Here is a 9660-nt window from a genome sequence, read left to right as displayed (position 1 = left end):
GGGGGGCACTCCCCCAAAAAAAGCCAGCAAACCTGGACACTGGGCTGGGCACCTCCGTCAGCGGGCAAAGCCTGTGCTCGCGCCGATGAACGCTGTCCTTGTGGAGGGTGCCCAGAGCCCGGGCTGGAAAAGGGCTGCTTCCACTCGGCATCACCACGGCTCTCGGGTGCTGCCGGTGGCCTCCGTCCACCTCTCTGTGCTGTTGAGTGCCAGGGGGTCGCAGCCCGTTTGGAGGCACCTCTGCGGGCCACGTCCTGAGCGAGGATTTACCGCTGGTGGTCGGCGGGGAGCTTGCGTAGGGAGAAGCGAGGGTACGCTCCCCTAATGCTGGGGGGTGTTCGCCGCTGCCATTTGGTCTGGTCCCAACCAACATGTCGCTGGCTCCAGGCAGGGGTGAAATGTGCCCTCAGAGCAGCCTCAGCAGTGCCAGTCCCTCTCCAGCGCCTTCCCAACACCAGCCCGGTACTCCATCCCTGCAAGACAGACCAAACCATCGCGTAGAATAAAGGACCGTACACGAACTGGGCTGCCCGCAGGCTGTGCTCCAAGGGGAATCTCCCCAGAGAAGGGGAGCCAGGCTTGCGAGAAATGCGTGGGGAAGAGAGGAGGGAGCCCCATCTCCAGGCTCCTCGCAAGAGAGGCTTGACAAAGCTGAGCTGCAATGGATGACAAGGGAAGAGGATGCTCAATGGATGAGATGGGAAGGGGATGGAGATGGGAGAGGAACGATGTGGGGCTGTGGGACTTGGGGAATGGGAGCCGGGAGGGGATCTACACCACAGGATGGGTTGTCAGCTTGGTTTGGGTGGGCTACAGGTCCACAGGGAGCCCCCAAAGACCCCAGGAGCTTTAGGCTTGTCCTGCAGACGGGCAAAAAGGAGAGAGCAGAGCAGGGGGAAGCTCACAACAGCCGTTCTGCCCGCAGGCTTGCCGAGGGGCAGAATTCGACAAGGGGGTGGTTGTGGAACGTGACGGCAGGGAGCCCGAGCCAGACTGCTTCTCAGAGTACCTCTCCATCCCTCCCCAAACCGTCGTGATGTTCGCCTGCAGCCCAGGTAAGGGAGAGCCCCCGACACACCAAACATTTCCTTTTGGAAACGTTGCCATCACAGGGCCACGGCTCAGCCAGCGTTGGTCTCCTTCCTTTACACTCTGCAGGTTACGTGGCCTTCCTCAACATCTTTGGATCCATGTTCCTCCAGGCCCTGCTCAAGGTCCTGGAGGGAGAGGACCGTCACCTGGCCCTCAACCGCCTCATGACCCGCATCAACTGGGAGGTGGCATTTTGCTGCCAGGCCAGGGGCACCTACGAGGGATGCAAGCAGATGCCCTGCTTCGTCACCAACCTGCTGCAGGAGGTCTTCCCTTTCTCAGCACCCATGGCGGAGGAGGCAGACGGTGTTTGAGAGCTGCCAGCTCTGCAGAAAAGCCCGACGGGCAAAGAGCAGCAGCTTGGCTACAAGAAGTCCCCTGTCATACACAGAGGGAAAAGGACAAGTTACAGGAAAACCAACGGACAAGTTACAGGAAAACCGACGGACAACCCATCTGGAAAGGTGACCAGCTCAATCCGGGATGTGCTGGAGCTTCCCAGGGGCAGGTTTCAACAAGCCAAGTGCAGCCAGGGCAAACCGTACCACAGGACTTTCTGCAGAGCAGAAACATCTGATTTAGGCACACGACGGGGCAGCAACACCCAAACACCCGACAGCAGCACTCCCACGCCGCGGCTACCCACAGCTCCGGAGGGGAACGTAAACCTGCTTTTCCTCCCGATTTTCTCACATGAAAGAGCTCCAACCTCGCAAATGCAGTCTCACCCTTTTTTTTTTTTTAATCTAAACAGACCATCATGGGCTGTGAACTTCTGTCTTACAGAGGCAAAGCTGATGTGTTTACTCGGCTGGTGCCCTACCCATAATGAAAATACTGCTGTCCTGCTGTAAAGATCACCTCATGTTCAAGTTGTTTGTTCATGAGGCTGTTTAGCTTTAAAAAAAAAAACCCGCATTGGGTGGTTAGCAGGATTTGCAGGTTGGCAGGTTAACTTGGGACCTGGAGTGGAGGTCAGGAGCATTTGCTCAAGGTAGCTCCCAAAGTTCACGACAGGTAACTGGGGCTTTGCGAGCTTCCTTCTTATGTGAGCAAAGGGAGAGGGGAAAAGCTCCAGCCGGGATGCGAGAGGAGGGGATGGATGGGCTGGGACACCGTGTGGACCTGATGTATTTGCTCAAGGTCCTCTCCGCCCATTGTCCCAAGAGTAAGCACAAAAGCCACGTCGATAAAAGAGCCTGAACGGCTCCTGTGCAGAACGCACGACATCCCTGCTCTGCGAGACAGGGGACCGCTCCTCAGACGGCTCCAGGAGGAGGGAGGGGGTTGAAGGGACAAAGACCTCCAAAGCGTGCCACGTTTCACCCTGCACTCATGGATTAAGCTCATGCGTTAAACCTGCGCCGCCTCTGCCCTGAGTGCCTCTCAGATAAACTCTGGCCACATCTGTATTTCCTAGCACAGCTCCGAGCAATTCAACTCTGATAACCAGAGTCCAACCCAGCTGGCAGATAATTTTGATTTCAATTAGCATTTTTTCCGCTCCTGGACTTTGACTCGTGGGCAGGCATGTGGTGCAGCCACCCAACACAACCCACGCTTGGCACTCACCGCGTCCTGGCACGCACGATGGGATGCTCATGTCGCTGCCTCTCTCCCTTGAGGCACCTGCAGGGCTGCTCCTTCCCCACTACATTTGCTCTACCTGTAGGAATAAAATCATTTTGAGATCTCTACAGCACTCTCGAAGCATGGTGGAAGCGGGCAAGGGGTTCAAAGAGCTCTTGGAGCACAATTCGGTAACTCTTGTGTCTTTGGGAAATCGCCCTAAAGACAGGCAGCAGAGTTCCGCTTTGGTCTCCTCCTAGGAAGACTCGGATGAGCACTCAATCCGACGACCCCATGTGCAGGTGAACGGAGAATTCTCATTTGAATCCCCCATTTCCATCCTTTTTTCCTCCCCCAAGCTCTCAGCAACCCCACCAACAGAAACCAAGCGGCTTTCCCTTTTTCCTAGCCTGTCCTCTGCACTCACTGCCAGGCAGCTGGTGTCCAGCCAAGTCGGAGAAGAGTACAGGAGGGTGGATTTTCTCCTTTTAGGGAAAAAAGTGGGGGAAAGGAGAAAGTTTCTTCCATTCACTGCAGGAAGCAGCAGTAGATGCTACCCAGAAGAGCCCGCATCATCTGCAGTTGATCGTGGCACCTTGTCCTCCCCTTTCCACGGGTGGCCGGGCAGCAGCATCCCACGCAGGCTGCTCTCGCCGTGGGCGAAGAGAAGTGGCACCACCGGGCTTCTCTCTTTTCCAGTCTCCCCCAGTCTCTGCTGCTCAGAAGAGATGGGCTGTGCTGGGATCCGGGCTGCGTCCTCACAGCCTCCCTGTGGGTGAGAGAAGAAATAACAGCAGGAGAGATCCATGATGGAGCTCTGTTAAAAGCAGTTTAAACTCTGTCTTAAGGTCAGGTCCTAAATAACCCCGCTCACTACCACCCGTAGGAGGGACGGAGCCGGTCAAGAGGAACGGGGTTGCCGACACCGAGCGATGGTGAAGCAGGCTGGAAACTTTTCAAATCCACTCTTGGCTGAAACCTGTCTGGGCTCCTTCCGGCGGCAGGGCTAGCTGGTCACGGGAGGCCAGGTTTGCATGTGCAAATATAGCACATAAAGCTTTGAACACAAACCACTCAGCTCAAAGAGTGCTGTTTTTGTTAAAACCCTATTTTATTTTATTTTTTTTTTGCACAAAGAGGAACTAACCTGCACCGTTGTTGCGAGGTTTCAAAGGAGACCATGCAAAGAACACACAAACAAAAAAAGAGAGGTGAAAACTCAATGCTTTTTTTTTTTAAATCCATTTATTGACTTCACCACACAGAAAAAAAAAAGTACAAAGAAATATAAAAATTCTGATCCTTCAAAGCAAGTTGCATTTCACTGCAGCAGAAAACAAACCATTTGCTGATTCAAACCGGCAAGGTGGCTGGGCTAAAGTAGTAACATTCGGCAAAAAACCTACATAACGACAGATACCGGCCATTCGAAAAACGTGTTGTGTCCAAAGGGAAAAAGTCAGGCGCACCTTGACCTGTTTGAAATACATTGCATAAATTTAAATCCCATACAAATCAACAAACCAGGAGTCATTCCCAGAGGTTTCACACAGCTCGGACAATGACAGCGACTGTTGCCAGAAACACGCCGCTCTCGGGAACTGCTGGGTAGGAGGAGATGTAGGGGGGGAGTCCCCCCAGTTAGGCCTGGCTCTGCCTCTCCCCAAACCCTGCACTTACCGGACACCGGGAATTTCTGTTTTGCCGGAGCCACGCCAGGCACCGAGCAAAACAGCTCCCACCGAGACATGACGTATGTCCTTGTTAATCTGACGAACGAGCTCGTGCTCAGCCCGATCTGACGATTGAGATATTTGAGGTACAACGGTCCTGCTCTCCAAAGAACTCACTCGCTTTGGCTTGCTGTTAATAGCTAACTGCTGGCAACGGGGGTGGGATTCCCAACACCGCTTGGAACGACATAGGACTGAAAAGCATTTGAAGCAGCTCGCTGGATAGAAAAGCAAGCAGATGGTGAAAAAAACCCAAACCTTTGTAAATTATTTTTCAATTACAAAAAAATAGGACAAAGCAGGAAAACAGCACACGCTAAAAAGTCAGGAATGAGCAGCTCAGAAGCACATGGTATTTCACATGTTGGAATCTGTGCTTCCCCCCCCGCTGTCATTAGACAAAAGCCACCACCTCCCACCCCGCATCCTGTCCATAAATCAGCCGCACAACAGCGAGGCTCAGATTTAGCTTACGGGATCTCTGAAACAGTGGAGTCTTGTTGCAGGAGTTCCCACCCTTTTCAGAAGGCACATTTCCCCCAAAGGCTTATGTTCCCAGACTTGTTTTCCTTTCTCTTCCCTCCACCTCATACTCTTGTTCTCCAAAATAGCTTCTGCAAGTACTTTTAGCATCAGAAAAGTTTACTACGGAAACCTTGAAAGCTATTTAAAGCCAAGAGGGACTTTCTCCCACTCTTCGTGCTTGCTAACAGCCAGCAAAAAGGACAAAAAAAAAAATAAATTTTTTTCTTTTAGCAGAGGGTCACGCTCTTTCTCCCCTCTTACGTGGGGAATGAACCATTAGGGAAAAAAAAAAAAAATACAGCTGTAGCTATCATGTCCAGACAAGGAAACGTCTTTGCCCTTGTCAAGTGTGACTATCTTTAGCAACCACAGGGCACATTACCAATTGTTCACAACCTCGGGAAGGCCGGAAAAAGGCCGGCCTCGTCCCACGAGTCGCTTTCGCAGCCAGCTGGAGGGAAGTTAACTCGACCAGAATTCTTCCTGTGCAGTCAGTCGGCAAGTGCACGGAGAGGGCGACTCACGAATGGTTGACACGAGCTCCGGGCGTAGGCGGGTACCCGTGTGAAGAGCTCTAGATGCCTCATACCATTTTTTTTCTGCCTATACTGGAAAAAACAAAAGCACGAGCCAGGCAGGCACTTCACGCCCTCTTCAGAAACGTCTCATCTCAAACAAATATCTTTGGAATAAAACTACAAAAATAAAAACAACTTCACAGCTATAACTCATGAATCAACATGTTTTGCAGCCTTAAGTATAACCAGTACGTCCCAGGCCCTGGTTTAAGTGCTCCACAGTAAGACCGAAGTGACCAGCTCATCGACACGCAGCTGGTTACGTGTACCTTCAACTACACAAACCTTCTCAAAGCCGGGGCCGGCAGAGCTGTGGAAGAGTGGGAAGAGCCTGTGTCGGCGATACGATGAGCCCTTCCACATCGGTCACCTGCTCAAGAGGTGACCTCAGGGAGAAGACGCCCCATGGTGACTCACGGGCAGAAGAGACAGCGCCCGCACCGTGGGCTGCAACGGTTTCCTGAGGCGCTCGGCAGGTGCAGCACTGCCAAGGCTTGCGTACCCCAGGGGACGAGCAGCCACCTCACCTCTCAACTGGGCACAAAAGCGGCACTTCTCCAGCAAGTGCCAACGCCGACAGCCCAGTCGCAGCGAGCTCTGCAACCGCGGAGGCTCCTTCGGTGGAGCTCAATGCTCCAGGGCCTCAATACTGCAGTTTCGAGGGAGAGGTTTGAAGGGCTGCAAGTTTCATTCATCCCAATCGCTTCAGGATTGCCGTACATTTTACGTTACCACATAATTATCTTTTACAAGGGGGAGGAAAGCAATCTTCCAAGGCAAAGTCTGCTACGACTACACCGCGGCAATTTGGCACGAAGCTTTCTAAGCCTAACCTGCCCGCCTTCACAGTATCAAACTGCAACTGTCACCTTTAGTGCAAACACCCAAACTCTGGGGATTGTGAGGAAAAAGACTTGCACGGAGCATAAGATGCAGGTGAGGAAGTTTAAGCTACAACCCAAGGGCCAAAGACTGCTTCAGCATTTCAAAAGACGTGCGTGAAAGAGAGAATATAGACGTTAAACTCTAACATTGTCTTCATCACAGAGAGAAAAAAAAAAATAAATCAACTCAAATCAGAGTCCTTGGCGGATCACGTCCAAACTAGTGCAATCAGTCACGCTCCGAACTTTAGCATCTAAACACAATGGACAGAAGAGGAGAACGTCCGTGTCTTGAGCAAGACTGTGCTGGTTACAAAGGCAGCTCTATGACTCTGGAAGGGGAACAGTCAGATGGCTCATTTCGCAGGCGGATATTTTTTTTTTTTTCCCAAGAGGAGACGTCAGTACAGTAGATGGCAAATTCCATTTCATTTGGACACAAAAGTTCTGTCAAGTGCTGGGAACTGGCTCAAGCCAGACGCCCAAGCGGAAAACGAGTTCATCTTCAGGCAGCTAGGAAAGAAGAAATGCATTTTGAGGAAGTGAGAGGTTTAACGTTATCAAGGTGCAGGTGCAAAACTAAAAGCATTTCCCTTCTTCCTGTTGTCTGAAATTTGAACACAGCAGCACAGCTACAACTCAGAGCGCTACAGCAGGGGAGTTGGTGGGTGTCCCGGTGTTCCTGCATTTTCGATGCCAGCCATCATTATTCCACTGAATATCCGGGGAGGAATCTAGATCTGGAAAGGCAAAAAGAAAGGTTTAAGCAATCTGAAAGCTCAGCATTGCTTTTCTACTCTGACAAAACATCAGGGTTTGAGCAGGCCAAGTGTCTCTGATGAGCTTTCAAATAAAAAACAAGCTCTTTCTAACTGCCTGTCTGCTTTACTGTGCCTCAGGGGCAAGTCAGGGAATTCCTGGCAAGGGAAACAAATTCCTGAAATATTGGTGAGACTAAATAGGGAAGCTCAAGCAGGCAAATTGTCTCTGTGGCACTCAGATGGCTTCCCCAGCCAGGCACGGCTGCAATTCGGGAAGGGAGAGAACTGACTCTCCACTCCCAACAGCATGCGGTGCATGTGCAGAGCCAACAATGAGCCGGATGATGCTGCCTTGAGTTTTATATGCAAAATCCCTAACGGTGTTTCAAAGTGGATTGTCACCAATCCCCCAAACGCTGACAGCCTTCTGAAAGACTAAGTTTCAGCTTTGGGTGACTTCTTCCCTTGCCTCCTCCTCTTCCCATTGCAGAAAATAACTACAGACACTTCTGACTTCAAGGACAACAGGTGAAAAAAGTTTCAAGGGGAAGAAGGAAGGGACTTCTCCCCAAATCCTACCCTTCTCCTGCTAATAGCTTCTTTGAGAAAGTCATTTGAGTCAGTGACAAACTATTCTTCAGCACACCTGAGCTCAAGACTCTCAAACTTCTGCCCTGTGTTAGCTCTGCCATCATTTCTCAGCATTATTGCTTCCATTTTCTTGCAAAATCCTGCTTTCCAGACCAAGAGCGGGGTTTTTGCTAAAAAAAAAAAAAAATTTGCTTTCCAATACCAGCCAAGTAGGGGCTTTGTGACCATTTCTAATGCGAAGGGCCAATATATCGCATCTACAATATACACCAGGCACTGCAGCCCCTTCTCCCAGCCTGCCCGGCTCGCAGGGGCAGGCAGCACCCATTTGAGGTAGATTTTACCTTTTGATCCAGTCTCTGATAATCGCCAGATTTGGGCCGTCGACCACTTTTCGATCTTTTTCCTTCCAGAGCAAAAGCAATGATCTTTGGAAAGAGAAGCGGGGACAAGGTAAGTGGGATGGTAGCAACCAAATAAGTTTTTTCTCACTTCAAATGCAGGCGCTTTCTAACGTGCCAAAGACCAGCTTCACTTACCTCTTTCTAGTGACCATATTTCACTTGAAAAAGCACTCAAATGCCAATATATAAACCCAGCTAAGATTGAAAGCAGGCCATAATGAGGTTTGCCTAACGTGCAGAAAACAGTAAGAACGCGTTCTCCTCCTACTTCAAAAACAGCTTTACAGGAGGAAGGGGAAAAAAAAAACAAACAAAACAGCAAAAGACAGTTACATCATTTGAGCTGCATCCCCCCATGCAAGACTATTTAAGGACAAGTCTTCTGCAACCTGCTATAGAAAGCTCATTGTCAGCAATAAAACACAGGGTAACTTCACACTTTTTTTTTTCTTTTCACCTCTCTCAGCTGAAAACCACCACCACAGCTGAGGCCACCCAATTTTCACGGAGATCTGACCCCTTTCCTAGTTACAACACCCTCTCTGCTCCTCCCAAAGCTGTTAGGACCAAGGCTCAAATTAACATTAACCAAACCCACACCATGCAGCAAGCGGGAAGTATTGGTGAGAAAGAAAAGTCAGGGCGAGGCGAAAGGTCTTCAACCGAGCAGGTCTCAATCTGCAGCAGTGACCGGCGAGAGGAAAGGAAGCTCCTAAACAGCAGGGGAGATGTTGAGAGCCTGGGTAAGGAGCAAGCCACTCACCTTGCGTTTGTTGTGATATGCTACGTATAAGGCAGCAACGACAATAGCCGTGGTCACCAGATAGGCGAAGAAGTGGCTGCTCTCCGACTGCTCCCTGGGTGGAGAAGGAACATTCTTCTCTCTCTCCTTATTAAAGGAGGAGGCATTGCTGCCATCTTTAGCCTCATCCTCTTCCTCTCTGGTGCTTTCTTCATTGTCTAAAAAGCTGTCACCACCAGCAGCAGAGGAAGTCAATTGTGGTGATATATTTTTATCTCCTGGTGAGCCCATTTGATTATCCTGGTTGTTGGTCTGGTGATTGCCGCTGCTGCCCTGGTTCTTGCCGTTGCTCTCCTGGTTCTCTTTGTTGCTGTCCTGGTTGTTGGCCTGGTTCCTGTCATTGCTGTCCTGGTTGTTCCCCTGGTTTGCGTTGTTGCTGTTGGCCTGGTTGTTGGCCTGGTCGCTGTCGTTACTGTTCTGGTTGTTGGCCTGGTTCCTGTCGTTGCTGCTGTCCTGGTTGTTCCCCTGGTTTGCGTTCTTGCTGCTGTCCTGGTTGTTCCCCTGGTTTGCGTTGTTGCTGCTGTCCTGGTTGTTCGCTTGGTTCCTGTCGTTACTGTCCTGGTTGTTCCCCTGGTTTGCGTTGTTGCTGCTGTCCTGGTTGTTCCCCTGGTTTGCGTTGTTGCTGCCGGCCTGGTTGTTCCCCTGGTTTGCGTTGTTGCTGCTGTCCTGGTTGTTCCCCTGGTTTGCGTTGTTGCTGCTGTCCTGGTTGTTCCCCTGGTTT

The 9660-nt window shown here is 50.9% G+C and overlaps 2 protein-coding genes across 2 annotated transcripts in view; one reads left to right on the top strand and one right to left on the bottom strand.

Annotated features, from left to right (window-relative positions):
* The window catches only part of LOC104159515 (caspase-3-like), a gene marked incomplete at its 5' end in the record, with an annotated part of 2456 nt that extends 1050 nt beyond the window's left edge, over positions 1 to 1406 (top strand). Inside the window, 2 exons of the mRNA XM_009697446.1 lie at positions 926 to 1055; positions 1159 to 1406. Coding sequence (XP_009695748.1) covers positions 926 to 1055; positions 1159 to 1406 — 378 coding nt within the window. The remainder of the gene's footprint in view (positions 1 to 925; positions 1056 to 1158) is intronic.
* Positions 1407 to 3214: 1808 nt separating this feature from the next.
* LOC104159514 (uncharacterized protein DDB_G0290685-like) overlaps positions 3215 to 9660 on the bottom strand; it is a 7069-nt gene continuing 623 nt past the window's right edge. The window contains exons 2-4 of the mRNA XM_009697445.1: positions 8901 to 9653; positions 8078 to 8161; positions 3215 to 3430 (exon numbers count right to left, since the gene is read on the bottom strand). Coding sequence (XP_009695747.1) covers positions 3215 to 3430; positions 8078 to 8161; positions 8901 to 9653 — 1053 coding nt within the window. The remainder of the gene's footprint in view (positions 3431 to 8077; positions 8162 to 8900; positions 9654 to 9660) is intronic.

Source organism: Cariama cristata, unplaced genomic scaffold, assembly GCF_000690535.1.
Source record: "Cariama cristata isolate BGI_N322 unplaced genomic scaffold, ASM69053v1 scaffold19703, whole genome shotgun sequence".
Lineage (NCBI taxonomy): Eukaryota > Metazoa > Chordata > Aves > Cariamiformes > Cariamidae > Cariama > Cariama cristata.
Note: the sequence above shows the minus strand (reverse complement) of the source record. Positions and strands in the feature narration are given on the sequence as shown.